Source organism: Myotis daubentonii, chromosome 16 (assembly GCF_963259705.1).
Source record: "Myotis daubentonii chromosome 16, mMyoDau2.1, whole genome shotgun sequence".
Lineage (NCBI taxonomy): Eukaryota > Metazoa > Chordata > Mammalia > Chiroptera > Vespertilionidae > Myotis > Myotis daubentonii.
In genome coordinates this window covers 46,688,571-46,705,522 of record NC_081855.1, presented here as the reverse complement: position 1 = coordinate 46,705,522, position 16,952 = coordinate 46,688,571, and the positions used below count along the sequence as shown (strand labels likewise).

The following is a 16,952-nucleotide window of genomic DNA, read 5'->3' as shown; positions in this document are numbered from 1 at the left end:
ATATATATATATATATATATATATATATATATATATATATATATATACATATTTTAAAAAAAATGGATTTCAGAGAGAGGAAGAGAGAGGGATAGAAACATCAATGATGAGAGAGAATCATTGACTGGCTGCCTCCTACATGCCCCCCACTGGGGATAATGCCAGCAACCCCAGCAAGTGCCCTGACCAGGAATCAAACCCTGACCTCCTGGTTCATGGGTCGACACTCAACCACTGAGCCACACTGGCCGGGCTATACTTGATATATTTAAAACTCTCTTTAAAGTAAAGCAATGATCTCAGTTGTTGATTAAAAGCAAGAGGAAATGTGAAAAATAAGGAGCACTTCAGGAAACAAACCAAAACGAAACAATTGCATCTTTTAAAAGAAATTTAGTGTAAATATGGTACAAAATATGTCTATTTTACATATCTTATGTAGGCATTAATAGACTTACCTTCATAAGTATTCATTGATATGCATTCGCATGTGTTAACCAATATAGCTCAGCACAGTAATATTATTCACTTGACAAAACATAATTAGCACAACTTTTACCCTATGGCAACACAGTCCTCTCAAGGCACCAGCCTGGTTTGAGTACCATGTTTTGTTACCTTAACCATATGGTACAGTAGCATTACATAGCCCTACTGCCAGGCGGGCAACATTTGCAACCAGCCCAGCCTCTGTTTAAAGTTTGCATATTCCCATGGGCTCAGCCTCTTGACAAATTTAGTGTTGTCATCTCTCCACTGGTGAAAGCAAACTCCCTCCTGGAGATCTTCCGTTTCCACGGGTCTGAGTCATTACGGCTTTTGTCCCCATCGGCTGCACTAGAACCTGGCATCCTTTCAAGCCTAGAAAGGGACCGCTCTCTATTCCCGCACTTTGCCCAGTATTTCCCACCTCGACAGAGAAGATGCCAGAAGGAATGATAACAACTCTGAATCTCAGTGCAAAGTCGGCGTTGACTTCACCTACGGGGCAATCCCCTACAACAGATCCCCCTTCCAAGTACCTGGGTTCCCGCTAGTCCAGCGTCAGTTAAATTTAATGCTTTTGAAATAAAACGTTAAGCCAGGGTTTGGCAAAGGCCAGAGCAGGAGCTGTTAAAGAGCTAAACTGGCGAAATCTGTCCCTTCAGCCTCTATTGTACTTATTCTCTTGGGCAGATACCGGGTGAGTCTGAACAGCCAGGCTCTATGCTGGGAAGCGTGCCCTCTCGGTGATGAGACAGACCTACCTGGATATTTTTCTCACAGTCTGTTTGCTGGTGAAGGGACAGCTCACTTTCCAGGACAAACTTCTTGCCACACTTATCACAAATCTGCATGCGCCTGTGAGTAACGTTCATGTGCTTCTCCAGGTACCAGCGCGTATTAAACACCCTGGGGCACTTCTCACAGGTCAGGGTCTCCTTCTCTTCACACTTAGCTTTCTGGGCCGAGGCTCTGGGCTCCTTGGCGGCCCGCTTCTTCCGCTTCGGCGGCTCTACACTCTTCCTGCGACCGCGGGTAGCTCTGGGAGCAGGGGAAGCGGGCGCTGCGGCCACAGAGGCAGCCCTCCTCGTCCTCCTTTGTGCGACGCCGACTTTCTCCGCGGCCTTCTCCTTTTTCTTCTGCCTCGCGTTCTCCCCATAGTCACTGCTGTTGTCCGTGGCCTCCTCCTCACTCTCGTCGTCGTCGTCCTCGCTGCTCGTCTTAACGACAGGAGTCTCTTTGGACTGAGAAGAGACACCCTTCTCCCCTTTAGACACATTTAACGTTTGATTATTAAGGTTTACCTCCACGATGATCTGCTCCCTTTTGTAAGAGACCTCCTCCTCCTCCTCCATGTCATCAGAATTCTCCCGGTCTTCTTTAACAGCATGCACGTCGGAGCCGGCTCTGGTCTCCCTGAAATACGGCTGTTCCTCTGTCTCGTGGAGATGCGGTTTGCTCACCTTGGTGTCCACTAACACGGAGTACGGACTTCCCGACTCCCTCTTGTACACTTTGGTGGACAGGTCCAGTTCTTGGTTGGCACCATGATAGAAGGCAGATGGCACCTGCGCACGACGGCCGTCTTCCTGCGCCATCCCTGCCACATGCGCAGCGCAGTTTTCAACCAGCTCCTGACAGGAGCCGGCTGTGTGGCTCATTGGTAAGTGGCCCGATTTATGAAACAGTTCAGACTATAAAGAAATAGCTTTAAAACAGCGTAATTATCAAGACTCAAATCTTTTTCCATCCACAAAGAATCACTCAAAAAAAAAAAAAAAAAAAGAAAGGTATTCCTGGAACCCGTGAGCAATTCTCCCAGTGATGCAGCACCAAAGCGTAAGTCAAAGGTTTGGTATTATGGCAAGAGCAGAGCTAGTGATTTTTCTTTTGAAGATCAGCTGCAAGTGACTTGGAGCATCTTATCTACAAAGAAAAGCAAAGAAGAAAAAAGTCAGATACCACTATTTCCTTTGTATAACATGCACTTACACCATACAGCAAACACAGCCTAAAACGATCAAACTCTCTCTATATACAGTTCTTTCTTCTGCTTTTAAATGGTTCAGCGTGGGCCATTATTTTACTGGGTTACATGAATTCAACAAACATTTTATTAGAATTGGATTCTAAGTAAATTCTAAGGTAGCAGGAGTCACTGTCCCTTCACTGAGATATCTTTAGAGCTTAGCACAATGCCTAGCACTTAGTAGGTGTTCAGTATACGTTTGATGACTAAATGAATAGCTGCTCCTGCATAGCACTCATTATCCTAGATGCTATGAGGCATACTGATACGGCAAAATATATCTGTCTACAATTTAGCCTGGTTATATAAATGTGTCGTACATGGAACACACAAGAGCATTCTGCTGCTGGCTTTCTTTTCAATATCAGACACCACTGTCCACCACCCTGAGGGCTCACGGACAAAGGTGGTCGTGGGCTAGGCACTGCAGGCCAGGAAATAAACCTGCTACTTGACATAACTACTGAAAAGAGAAAATGTCCCTGGCTTTAAACAATTTAAATCTAGATATAGATTATTACTTTAGGTACTATTGTTTTTAGGTTTATCAGAATAACTTCAAAATTGCCAAGTATTTTTAAATTTGTTCTACGCATAGTTCACTAGATCCACTCAGTAACTGGGTGATTCTTCACGTGTCAGTTGCAGAAATCTAAATTCTAAGAAACAGTAACCATCAAGTTGATATGGTTCCAAGAAAAATAAAACCATCACTTAAAAAAAAAAAAAAAGATCAGAGAGGCATGTAATTTGCTTTGTGACATACCTCACATTGCTGTTTAGCCAACCACCTAACCTCTGAGTCATATGAAATGACTGCAAACACATACCCTGTCTAGTTGACAAAAGAAGAAAACCAGTATTTACTGAATGCCTGCTACGTGCACAGGCACTGTGAGGGTGCTTATTATCTATTATTTCTATTTAATAACCACTGCAAAACTTTGGGGTTGATTTTTACATTATTCTTCTCTTCCATTTTCTTTCTCTGTATGGATTTGTTCTTTAAAAATTATTTTACTTTCATGTTAGTGGAATTTCAGAAAGGAGTGGTGATAAATGCTACTATATTTTACTTGACATCTGCATAGATATATTTACTTTTTTGTATTTATTAATGAGAAAAATTATGCCTCTGAGAGGCTAACTAATTTGTCTAAGATCACATATCTATTCAATGACAAAAGCAGTGTCTGATCCTAGGTCTGCCCGACTCCAAAGCTCATAGTCTATCTCTACTGTGACAAGTGACACTCCAAAAAATAACTTAAAATTAATTATTCCTCTAATCACAGACCTTTTTGGAATAAACAGTTTCACACTTCATATTTTAAGTAGGAAAATCTCAGTAACTTTATTTCACATGTACCAAAACTTCTGACCCTAGAAATAATGTAAACGACTACAAGTACTGTTATATAAACTTACATTGATCTCAAATTAAGCAAGGGAAGAGAAACAATAAAATTCATCTAACCAGCAAACGCTAAGAGTTAAATAAAAGTCAGGAAGACAAAAAATAAGTAACGGAAGGAAGGAAGGAGGGAGGGAAGGAAGAAAAAGCCTCTGTGGTCGGCCACTAATACTTTCTTCCCAAATACTCTGGGCACAGGGTAGGACTGCACTTTCCAGCCCTGCCCCTGCCCTGCAGCACATCGGGAGTGGACGTGACACCCAGGCCAGGGCATCTTCTAACCAAGACGAGAGCCTCCAGACCTCGTCCCCTCTGCCGCAGGGGCCGGCGATCGTCAAGGTGACGACGGCTATCTTTGCTATCAGCTGGGGTCCCTGAGGGACTAAAAGTACTTACAGGATATATGCACAGTGCAGTGGATTTTTTTAAATTTACTTTTCCACAGAGTGTGTTTTTCAAGCCACTGGGATTTTGTGTTGTTTATGCCTACAGCATAACCTGGCCCATCCCAGCGTATACAAGTGGAATCTGGAAGTGGGTTGCTGCTTCATCAAAATACCCAAAATACATAAAAAAGGTTTAGGAAGCTGGGAGGAGGCAAGGAAACTGCTACTGGAGGCTAAAAGGATATGATGCAGTGCTGAAATGATTGGTGAAACTCACCTAATTACTTCATGAGATAGATAACATGCCACAGAGCTGAAAGCTCTAGGGGGGGAATGGGACTATAGGACTATTAAGAGAGAGTGCTGGTTACTGTTGGTTGTATTTGAGATATTACTTCATGCAAAGGGTAAATTCACATTTCCATATCTAGAATAAGAAGAGCACAATATGCTAATTAGACTGGACAGCCAAACGACCTTCCGGACATCATTCCAGATGTCTGTCCGGATGAAGCTGTGGTGGAAGGGAGGCAGAGGCGGTTAGGGGCAATCAGGCAGGCAGGTGAGAGGTTAGGGGCGATCAGGCAGGCAGGTAAGCAGTTAGGGGCCATCAGGCAGGCAGGTAAGCAGTTAAGGGCGATCAGGCAGGCAGGCAGAGTGGTTAGGGGCCATCAGGCAGGCAGGCAGGCGAGCGATTAAGGAGCTAGGAGTCCCGGATTACAAGAGGGATGTCCAACTGCCAGTTTAGGCCATATCCCGCAGGGGTCCCGGATTAGGAGAGGGTGCAGGCCGGGCTGAGCCCCTCTCTCCTCCCATGCACGAATTTCATGCACTGGGCCTCTAGTAAGACAATAAAAACCAATGTGCATTATTCATCACAGTTGCTAAAGCTACCTTAACTTTCACCAATAACCCCCTAGGGCCAAACAAGAAATTAAATACTAAGGAGGCTACACTTCAGGACCTGATGATCACAATGTATATTTATAACATCTTTCCACTGTTCAATTCCATTCACAAACATCATCGAAAGGAGAATATAATTTCACCAAAGAGTTTTTTTTTTTTTACTTTTTAAAAATATGTTTTTATTGATTTGAGAGAGAGACGAAGGCAGAGGGAGAAACATCAATTGGCTGCCTCCTGCACTCCCGTTACTGGGGATTGAACCCACAACCCGGGCAGGTGTCCTGACAGGAATCGAACCACAGACCTCTGGTGCATGCGCTCAACCAACTAAGCAACACAGGTCAAGGCAACAAAGGAATTATTTTTAAAAGAAGGGTAAGAGTTTTATTTTTATTTTATTTATTTTTTAAATATTTTTATTGATTTCAGAGAGAACGGGAGAGGGAGGGAGAGACAGAAATATCAATGATGAGAGGGAACCATTGATTGGCTGCCTCCTGCATGCCCCCCAATGGGGATCAAGCCCGCAACCCTAGCATGTGCTCTTGACTAGAATTGAACCCGGGACCCTTCAGTCCACAGGCTGACGTTCTATCCATTGAGCCAAACCAGCTAGGGCAGGTAAGAATTTTATATTACTGTTAGCTTTTCCATTAAAATCTGACCAAGTCCTGGCTACATGAACATGCAAATAAAATCCAGTGCCCTAAAAACAACCAGGAGAACATATCCACAATATATATAATCTCGGAAGGTCTCAGTTTAGCCTGACCAAATGTTGTTTTATGGAACACAATTATTTTAATGCACTAGTCCATTTTTAAAATGCTGTCAAGGTATCTTGATAATTATTAACTGAAATCCCGCCTCTTAGCTTTATTAAGGAAAATAAGAGACTTAAAAGACCTTGAATCTTCCTTTTCTTAAACTCCTACAAGGAACACCTCAGGTTAGACGGAGATATATTTAGCAGGATGTTCACACTATGGCTACCTGTAATGTAAGCCATTATGAGAGGCCTATGTACGTGTCCATTTGACTAGATCATTGTGAACTTGAATTAAAAACTCATTAAGAAAATGAAAATAAGTGAAGTGCCCTTATTACATTCCTATATTTTACAAAAATTTAAATCACAAACATTTTAGGTGCTTAACAACATCAGGAAATTATGGAATTTAATGTATATACTTGACCTACCAAAAGGAATGTTATTGTTTTTTCATTAACAAAAATTAACACTTAGAAAAGAAGCTTAAATGAACTAATCTTAAACCAAGGGGTATATACAAATAGTCTAAGGCAAAAATATTTGAAACCAGATGGGAAGGTTTAACCCAAACCACAACATACCCGGAACATGGCCAATGGAAAAAGACAAATTGCTAATATATCACCTGCCCTTGCCTTCCCATAAGTCTGTATGTTCCTCTCCTTAGCAGCAACTCTTAAACTCTGGAGAATCTTTAGAAAAGCACAAATCTTCTCTTTATAAAAATGAACAGACAAAATTTTGCATGTAATATCAAGGAGTTTGCCCTTTTCTAGAACCCCATCCATGGATCTCCTAGGGATCCAAAACCCCCTATCTAAGAACTCCTGCTAAAGAGCAGATTTAACTTTTTCATATTTGAAATGTACGTTTAGATTATGCTTGTAAATTAAATTCTTCTTTGCCTCCTTTGCTCTTCTCCCTACCTTTTTCTTCTAATCTCTCCAGCATAACTATCATCATTAATGAAGTAAATGAAAAAAATCTTTAAAACTAGAAATAAGAGATCTTAGTATGAACCCCAATATGCCACTTCACCAGGTATATCACCTTGGACAAGCCAACTAATCTTACTCAATCTCAATGTGTTCCTTGTAAAGCTAGAATAACAATACCCACACCTATTTAATCTGATGACACAGGCAAAGTTCTCAGTACATGTGGATTTCAGTACTGGCTCCTTTCTCATTCCTATTTGAGAAGATCTTTCTTTCTTTTTTAAAATATATTTTTATTGATTTCAGAGAGAGGAAAGGAGAGAGAGAAACATCAATGATGAGAATCAGATGGAGCCCACAACCCTGACCACTTGGTTCATGGGTGGATGCTCAACCTCTGAGCCCCACGGGCTGGGCAAGAAGATCTTTCTTAAAGAAGTTGTAGATTACAGATGGCAGAGCAGAGATTTATGTAATTTTAGAATTGGGTACGTGCATTTTTCCATAGTGTACATGAGGGAGTGAAGATGAGAAAAAGGAAAAGATTGTGAAGAGAAATTAAGCTTAAAGAATGAACAGGCTACAAGCAAAGAAAGAATAAAACTGAAGTTTATAAAATTAAAAACTTTTGTGTCAAAGGACACGATCAAGAAAGTAAAGAGATGGCCCGGCCAGTGTGATCAGTGATCAGAGCACCAGTCTGCGCACTGAAGGGTCCTGGGTTCAGTTCCTGGTCAAGGGCACATGCTTGGGTTGCGGGTTTGCTTGTGGGAGGCAATCTATTGATGTGTCTCTCTCACATCAATGTTTCTCTCTCTCTCTCTCTTCTTCCTCCTCCTCCTCCCTACCTTCCTACCATTCCTTCTGAAAAGCAATGGAAAAAATATCCTCATGTGAGGATTAATAACAACAACAACAAAAAAATAGTAAAGAGACAACCCAGAGAATGGGAAAAAATATTTGTAAAACTAGATCTGATAAGCATCTAGTATCCAGAATATAGGGAAAAAACTCCTACAATTCAACAAGAAGAAGACAAATGCCCAGTTTTAAAATCAGCAAAGCATTTGCCGAAACCGGTTTGGCTCAGTGGATAGAGCGTCGCCCTGCGGACTCAAGGGTCCCAGGTTCGATTCCGGTCAAGGGCATGTACCTGGGTTGCGGGCACATCCCCAGTGGGAGATGTGCAGGAGGCAGCTGATCGATGTTTCTCTCGCATCGATGTTTCTAACTCTCTATCTCTCTCCCTTCCTCTCTGTAAAAAATCAATAAAATATATTTAAAAAATAAATAAATAAAATAAAATAAAATCGGCAAAGCATTTGAATAGACTTAAAAACATATACAAATGGCCAATATGTACAGGAAAATAATGCTCATAATCTTTTGTCATTAGAAAAATGCAAATCAAAACCACAATAAGATACTACTCTATACCTAGGAGGATGGTTATCAGAAGCTGGGAAAGAGCTGGTGTTGGCTGGGACGTGGGAAACTGAAGCCTCACACGTCACTGATGGAATATCAACAGGTACAGCCACTTCTGTCTGGAAACAGTTTGGCAGTTCCTCAAACTGTTTAACAGGGAGTTACCATATGACCCAGCAATCCCACTCCCAGGCATATACTCAAGAGAACTGAAAATATACAGTCAAACAAAAACTTGTGTATAAATGTTCACAGCAGCATTATTCATAACCACCAAAAAGTAGAAACAATCCAAATATACACCAACTGATGAATCCATAAATAAAATACATATCCACACAGTGGAATATTACTAGTCATAAAAAGGAATGAAGCACTGATAGATGAATCCTGAAAACGTTGTGCTAAGTGAAAGAAGCCACACACAAAAGGCTATACATTGTATGATTCCATTTATACGAAATAATCAGAATAAGCCAATCTATGGGAAGTAAATTAGTGACTGATAAGAGTTAGGGGTAGGAAGGTTCCAGGTTTCTTCTTGGGATGATGAAAATATCTTGGAAATAGATATTGGTAATGGTTGCATAGCCTTCTGAAAATACTAAAAACCAATGGATTGAACACTTACAAATGGTAAATTATATGGGAAATGAATTATACCTCAATTAAAAATAATAAATACAAAAATGAAATAGGCCGAAACCGGTTTGGCTCAGTGGATAAAGTGTGGATTGAAGGGTCCCGGGTTCGATTCCGGTCGGGGGCATGTACCTGGGTTGCGGGCGCATCCCCAGTGGATGTGCAGGAGGCAGCTGATCGATGTTTCTCTCTCATTGATGTTTCTAACTATCTCTCTCCCTTCCTCTCTGTAAAAAGTCAATAAAATATATTTTTTAAAAAATGAAATAGGCTATCTGGATGCTAACAGCCCAAAGGTGGTAGAACAGTAATTTCTGAAAACAATGATATTTTATCTAAAATGACTTTACTGACTTACTGGATAGGCCATACACTACAAACGGGGCTCTAACAGCCGTGATGCAATGAGACTGAGCAGACAACCAGAACTTCCGCGGGGCTGAGAGTCAGAGGGTCTGGGCGGCTCTATTTGGCTCGTCCATACTCCTGGGCCGGTGACTTCACCTTTGGAGCCCCCAGTTTTCTCCACTATACACGTAAGGGGTTCCCTCCCACCACTGACATTTACTGTTTGTGCTGACGATTTGTTTCCATTTTCCTGCCTAATGCACCTGGTTGCCTACAGCCACACAGTGATTCCCACCCTTTTCAACATTAAGGGCTACCGTGTACTCCAGTATCCACCCTCCCACCCCACTGCCATGTTCCCATAGAGCATTGTTTTAAAAAATTGTAAGACTCTGCATTCAGGTCGCACCTTTTTATTTTTTACTAACCAAATACAAGAATTGCCTATCATAACTTTTTGGCTAGACTATCTAGTTTTGCCATAATTTCCATTTGACTTTCAAACACAAAAATTAGCTTATGTGTCTCAGGTTGGGGATGCCTGGGTTAAGGGGCTGTATTATCTACCGTCTTGAAATAGGTCTGACACTCAATGGGATTGAACCACAACCTAAACCTGGTGTAAGTAAGTTTCTCCAAAGGGTGGAAAGAGACATCACCACATTCAACACTGTTCCCTGGGTGATTCCTTTCAATCCTATGCCTTCAGCAGGAAGCACTGAGGCCCTGGCCGGTGGGACTCAGTTGGTTGGGTGCTGTCCCATGCATGGAAAGGGTGCCGGTTTGATTCCCGGTCAGGGTACATGCGTGGGTTGCAGGATTGTAGAGTGCATGATTGATGTTTCTTGAGAGAGAGAGAGAGAGAGAGAGAGAGAGAGAGAGAGAGAGAGAGAGAGAAAGAAACATTGTTGTGAGAGAGACATCAATCGATTGCCTCCTGCACTCACCTGGGCCAGGGCTGGGGATCGAACCTGCAACCCTTCAGTGTGCAGGCCGACACTCTAACCACTTAACAACACTGGCCCGGGCAAGAAATAGTATTTTTTTTAAAGGTGCCATATAATTATTTAAAAGGACAAGAAAGATGTAGAATGGATAGGCTGTGGAAGGTCCTGTGCAGAGCATGAGATGTGACCTAGGTGCTGAGGGGTGGGGGGATCTGAAAAGGCAGAGAGGAAATTAAAGACAGGCTGAGGAGAAGGCTACGTGAGTAAAGCTTCACCAAGAATAAGTGCAATGTATCCAGGGGGTGATGAAGACACAGCCTCGCCCACGGCATCTCACAGGGGATTCAGTTTAATGTAAAGAGAAGGGACAGAAATCAGGGGGCTGAGGAATACAGGCATCACCGAAGGTGGCAGAGAGCCAAGAGGGGGGGAGGTCAACAACATCTGCTCATTAGATGCAAAGGATAAAGAAAGAAAATGATCAAAGATGATTTCGGCAATTTAAATTCCCATTCCTATTTGATAAAGCCACAAGCTTAAGCTCCACAGTTCAGAACATATCAACCACAAGAAAAAAGATACATAACAAAAGATAGCAATAGTAAATGAAAAATGACTAATTTTCTCTTCGTTATACGATAAAGATGATTCTAATATAAAAACACAAACTCAAAGTACTAAACCACAAAAGCCCAGATACTTTAAAAGACAAGGAAATCTATACCACAGCTACCTAAAACCATTTGGAATACCTTCCCAAAACACTTTCCGTCACCCATATGTTCTCAAACCTGAAGTATTGTTTCCCTTTGGTCTTACTGAAGAAATAGGTTTTAAAGAGATAAATAGGTTTTGGGAGATAAAGCTTTCTATAAACTCGTGTATAGCCACCACATAAGAAAATATTAAAATATGTTCATGTTCACTTCAGGAAACTCTAAAATTTAAAACCACTCCAAAATATGACCACTTCAAAGAAAAGGGGATAATTTCAAAGTCAAGACCAAAACAGCTTCTGATACAAACGGCATGTTTCAGAAACCCAGTTTCATTTTGAGTCTTGTGTGTTTGTTGCCCTCAAGGGATCTGCAACTTTCGAGCAAGATTTTTTCATTAAATGGCAGGTAACAGGTAAAGCAAAGGGGAAAAATCAATACATCTTCACGCTACAACACACCTCAGCTCTTCAGTTTAATGAAAGAAAAGCACAGTCCTTATGAACACACACACACACACACACACACACACACAAATACATGTATCATATGGACAGCATTTGTTAGTTACTGTGACATCACACTAAAATATTAGCTCAAAGCTAAACTAAAGGCATGCAGGAGGCAGCCAATCAATGTTTTTCTCTCATCCATGTTTCTATCGCTCTCCCTCTCCCTCTCTTTCTAAAATCAATAAAACCATTTTTTTAAAAGAAAAAAAGCAGAAGGACATGTGGCCATGTAACACTCTGCTTGTGCGGAGAGAAAACCCCTCAGTGTCACAGAAAATCCTCTTGGCTATTTGTTCTCGGGCATAACAACGTGTCAGTAATAACCTCAGCAGGCGAAGCTGATGTTCAAATATGCCATTTTTCCCACATAGAATTCTTAATCACCCTTTTCCAAATCATGGTTCTCTGTATTGAACTGTGAACGACAGTGCTTATTTCAGTAAGACAAAAATACCAAACCACCGTATTTCTGAATGAACAACCTGAGGCAAAACACTACCTCCTCATAAACTCCAGAGAAGTTACTTTTAGGGTAACAATACACACTTTAGACATTTTTCACCCGCACTGGAACGCCTAAAAAACGAGCCTATGAACAGCAAAGGCATCGAGCCCAAGGGAAGTGAACAGACTCCTGGCTTGCAGACAAATGAGTAGGTGGAGAAAACATTTACGTGGGGAGATAAATTGTATATAATGGCCCCCCCCCCCGTTTTTTTTTTTAGTGCTGGGAAAGGGATGGGAAAGAGGGAGAGGGGTGGGCAGCTGGGAGGGGGAGGCCAGGAAGGCGGGAGAGAGGGAGAGTGTGGGGGAGAAGGGAGCCGAGGCAGAAGTCCTACATAATTCTTTTAAAAAACGTTATTGAACTTATTGGGGTGACACTAGTTAATAAAATTATATAGATTTTAGATGTACAATTCTGTAACACATCGTCTGTATGGGCATCTGGGCTGCCTTAGAATCTTGGCTATTGTAAATAATGTTGCGATGAACTATATTCCTTCGAATCAATGTCTCAGGTTTCTTCAGATATATTTTCGGAAGTGGAATTGCTGGGTCATAAGGCAGTTCCATTTTTAATTTTTTGAGACACTCCATACTGTTTCCCAAGGTGGCTGCACCAATCTGTACTTCCACTGACAGTGCACGAGGGTTCCCTTTTGTACGCATCCTTGACAACCCGTTTGCTGACTCATCGCTGATAGCCATTCTGGCAGGTGTGAGGTGACATCTCATTGTGGCTGTAATTTGTATTTCTCTGATTGGTGAAGTAGAGCATCTTTTCATATGTCTATTGGCCATCTGCATGTCCCCTATGGAAAAGTGTCTTTTCAGGCCCTTTACCCATTTTTTAATTGGATTGTTTTTTAGGTGTTGAGTTATACAAGTTCTTTATAAATTTTAGATATTAACCCCTTTTCAGATGTATCATTGGAGAATATGTTCTCCCATTCAGTGGGTTTTCATTTTGTTGTTTTTTTGTTGTGCAAAAACTTTTTAGTTTGATGTAGTCCCATTTGTGTTTCCCTTGCCTGAGAAGACATATCAGAAAAAAGATTGCTATAAGCAATGTCTGAGATTTTACTGCCTATGTTTTTTCCTACGATTTTTATAGTTTTGAGTCTTACATTTAAGTCTGTAACCCATTTTGAGTTTATTCTTGTGCGTGGTGTAAGAAAGTGGTCTAATTTCATTTTTTTGGGCATATATCTGTCCCATTTTCCCAATGCCACTTATTGAACAGATTATGTTTACTCCACTGTATGTTCTTGCCCTTGTCAAATATTAACTGACCATAAAAATGTGAGCTTATTTCTGGCCTCTATTCTGGTTCCATTGATTTGTATGTCTGTTTTTTATGCCAGTACCACGCTGTTTTGATTACTATAGCCTTGTGGTATAGTTTGATATCAGGTAGCGTGATTCCTCCAACTTTGTTCTTCTTTTTCAAGATTGCTGTGGCTATCCAGTGTTTTTTGTGGTTCCATATAAATTTTTGGAACATTTGTTCTAGTTCTGTAAAATATGCCTTTGGTATCTTGAAAAAAATCGCATTCAATCTATATATTGCTTTGCGTAGTATGAACATTTTAATTATGTTAATTCTCCCTATCTATGAATACAGTATATGCTTCCATTTATTTGTATCTTCTTCAATGTCTTATGATTTTCTGAGGATAGGTCTTTTACACATCCTTGAGTAAATTTATTCCAAGGTATTTTTAAATGCAATTTTAAATGGAATTATTTTCTTAGTTTCCCTTTCTGATAGTTCATTATTGGTGTATAAAAATGTAACTGATTTCTAGAAATTTATTTTGTATCTTGCTAGTTCATTGAATTCATTTATAAACAGTTCTAGTGTTTTGGGGGAATCTTTAGGGTACTCTATATACAGTATCATGTCATCTGCAAACAATGACAGTTTTACTTCTTTTCAATTTGGGTGCCTTTTACAATGCTTTTCTTAATCTAAAAAAACAACACAGCTCTTCACAACATATATGCTATAAACAGTAAAAAATCCCGAATAAATATTAGTTTGCGTGCTTGTTATTTTGTTTTGTAAATCATTTCTGTCATTGCCCAAATCCAATGAGTGGTCAAGATAACCAAAGCCAACATGACCAAACAGATTTCCCAGACCAGTCAGTAGCCTGGGAATGTATGACTAAGTCTAATTTCCCTTCATCTATGTATGTTGAAGAAAAGATTTTAACTAGGAATGTGGGTTTTTATTGTAATATCTTTAAATGTATTTCCCTTACCAAAGTCAAAGAATTTTCACACTTTTTCTTTTCTTTTCTTTTTTTTTTTTAAAATATATACTTTTTATTGATTTCAGAAAGGAAGGGAGAGGGAGAGAGAGAGAGAAACATCAAGGATAAGAGAGAATCATCAATTGGCTGCCTACTTCACATCCCACACTGGGTTCCAGCCCGCAACCTGGGCATGTGCCTGACCAGGAATCAAACCGTAACCTCCTGGTTCATAGGTTGACAATCAACCACTGAGCCACACTGGCCGGGCTACACTTTTTCTATCAGCACTTTGGCAACGTCTTTAAGAAATGTGGATAGAAAAACCACAGATAGTTTTGACCATAGAAACATTGTCCAAGGAATCACTCCGCCCCCCCCCAGCTCCTCCCCGACAAAAAACACCAACAGAAACAAAATACTACATTTATCTAAGCATCACACAGTCCCTATCAAATAAGTATTTGTCTCTTTCATAAAGGGAGGAAATTAGGGCCCACTGACTAACAGGTGGGTCACAGGGGCTCTTGAGAGCAAAAGCTGGATGAGTATATAATCACAATTCCCTTTTCCTCCTTAAAATGAAATCCAACCAGAGGACAGATGACGCTGAGGGGGGAGGGGGAGGGTAAGGAAGACTATCTAGATTTTCTAATGTGCCTACAATGAACATCAATTATTTCTGTAATAAACAAAACCACTAATCCTAAACTTGAAAAAATGAATGAACTCATCAAACCCATTCAAATTCACGTTTAAGATCATTTAGATGCAAGTGTGGATGAAAGAAAAATTTTTAAAAGTACAAACATAATGTAACCAAGCATGAAAACACTTAAAATGTACACTAAACCTCAAAATATCATTAGACTTTCATGAACGTCAACACATACATTCATTCATTCATTCATTCATTCATTTATTTATTTATTTATTTATGGTTGCTTCCTGATTGCACCCTGATCGGGGCTTGGGGATCAAACCTGAAAGCCAGGTATGTGCCCTTAACTGGGATTCGAACCCACAATCCCCTGGTTTGCGATTGAGGGCAGATGCTCTAACCACTGAGCCACTGGCCAGCGCTCAACACATTTATTGATCATCTATTACGTGTGAGATCTTCTAAACCAGCAGTGGTCAACCTTTCGGGCCTAGCGGACCACCAGTGGTCTGCGGACCACCGGTTGGCGACCACTGTTAAACTGTATTTTCCTAAAGAATTCGGATCATGTAACTCCCTAGCTACAAACTCTTTATTGGTTTCTACAGCCTTGGAATAAAGTACAAACTGCTAGCAAAGCATTACAAACCCTGCACCATCTGAGCCCAACTGACTTTTCAGTCCTTGCTCCCAAAGTCCTCCTCTCCCACCGACATCCTCATGCTATTTCTCAAATGCACCTTGAACTTTCTCCACCACTGACCCTTTGATTATGCCATTCTCTCCTTCTGCCTAGAACACTCCACCACCCATGGTAAAATCCTAGCCATCTTTCAACATCTAGCTCAAATGCATCTCCTTGAAGCTTTTCTTGACCACTATTTTTCTTTTCCTAGAATGCTTCAGAGAATTTTTTTCTAAGAAAAACGTGGTATGCTAATGGAAGAAACACTCAAGAGTTCCACTGAAGCTGGGAGGAAAGTGATTTTTAAAAATTCGTATCTACTTGGTGTTGCCAATTTCTTTCTCCTCTCCCTAAACTGTTTCAAGGAATGGTTCAAATTAATACAGTGAGTTTGGACAGCAAGGTTTCAGAAGGAATTCTTTGCATTAGCAAATGTAGAGTAAAAGACACCCAAGTACTACCCTACCTATAATGGTATTTTGCTTCAAGGCCAGCCCCTTTTTCTTCTTCAAGAATCACTTAATACTTACATTCTTTCACAGCAAGACATTACAGACAGAGAAACCATCTGGCAAAGTATACTCCTGACGATTACTTTCAATTAACAGACAAGTTAATTTCCTAGTGAACGAAAGGTGGCTATTTCCTACATGCTCCTGGCGACAGGGACTTGTAACTGCATGGGCCAGAGCTACACTCACCCATGTCATAAATCACGTTTCTGCAAGTTTTCCACGCTGCCCTAAAATGGCCTTGGGCAGAACTGCCTGTAAACGTCAAAAGATAACTTTTAAAGATATCAATGTTGAAGGTAACTGTTTAAATAAATACAGAGATCCAGATACATTATATATGGTACATACATATGACTAAAAAAAATCTATGAGCAGATAGTCAAGCTTATTGAAGTAGAGTTTAAGTAGAGTTTATTGTAAACTATAATCCTAGAAAACTAAGATATAGCTATATTATAAAACATCGACATTAGACTATAGATTGTTAACTACAATATTACCTATGTAATTTTAACTTATAGATATGATACAGACCATCACTGTATTATTATGTTTAGTTCCAAAGCACAAACTGTAGCTGTAAATCAAGTTATTTCATATGGATTCGATATATAATTATGAAACAGTTCTAGATCTGGAACTGTCCAAGCCTGCAACAGTTGGTGTTTGTGGACATGTCTTTCAGCACTCAGAGTACCACCTGGCCCAAAAGACATAAATCATCTTTAAAGAAAAGAAAAAAACTAACTTTCAATTTGAGGTGACGAAAAGGTTGAGGAGAGACTGGAAGGCAGAACAGACTATCTTT

General features: G+C 40.4%; 1 protein-coding gene across 3 annotated transcripts in view; it reads right to left on the bottom strand.

The window, feature by feature from the left end:
• Nucleotides 1–16,952, bottom strand: part of ZNF652 (zinc finger protein 652) — a 39,579-nt gene that overhangs the window by 12,931 nt on the left and 9,696 nt on the right. For all 3 annotated transcript variants that reach the window (XM_059670694.1, XM_059670693.1, XM_059670692.1), the window contains one exon: nt 1,248–2,409. In XM_059670694.1, the coding sequence (XP_059526677.1) occupies nt 1,248–2,144 (897 nt within the window). In that variant the 5' untranslated portion in view covers nt 2,145–2,409. The remainder of the gene's footprint in view (nt 1–1,247; nt 2,410–16,952) is intronic.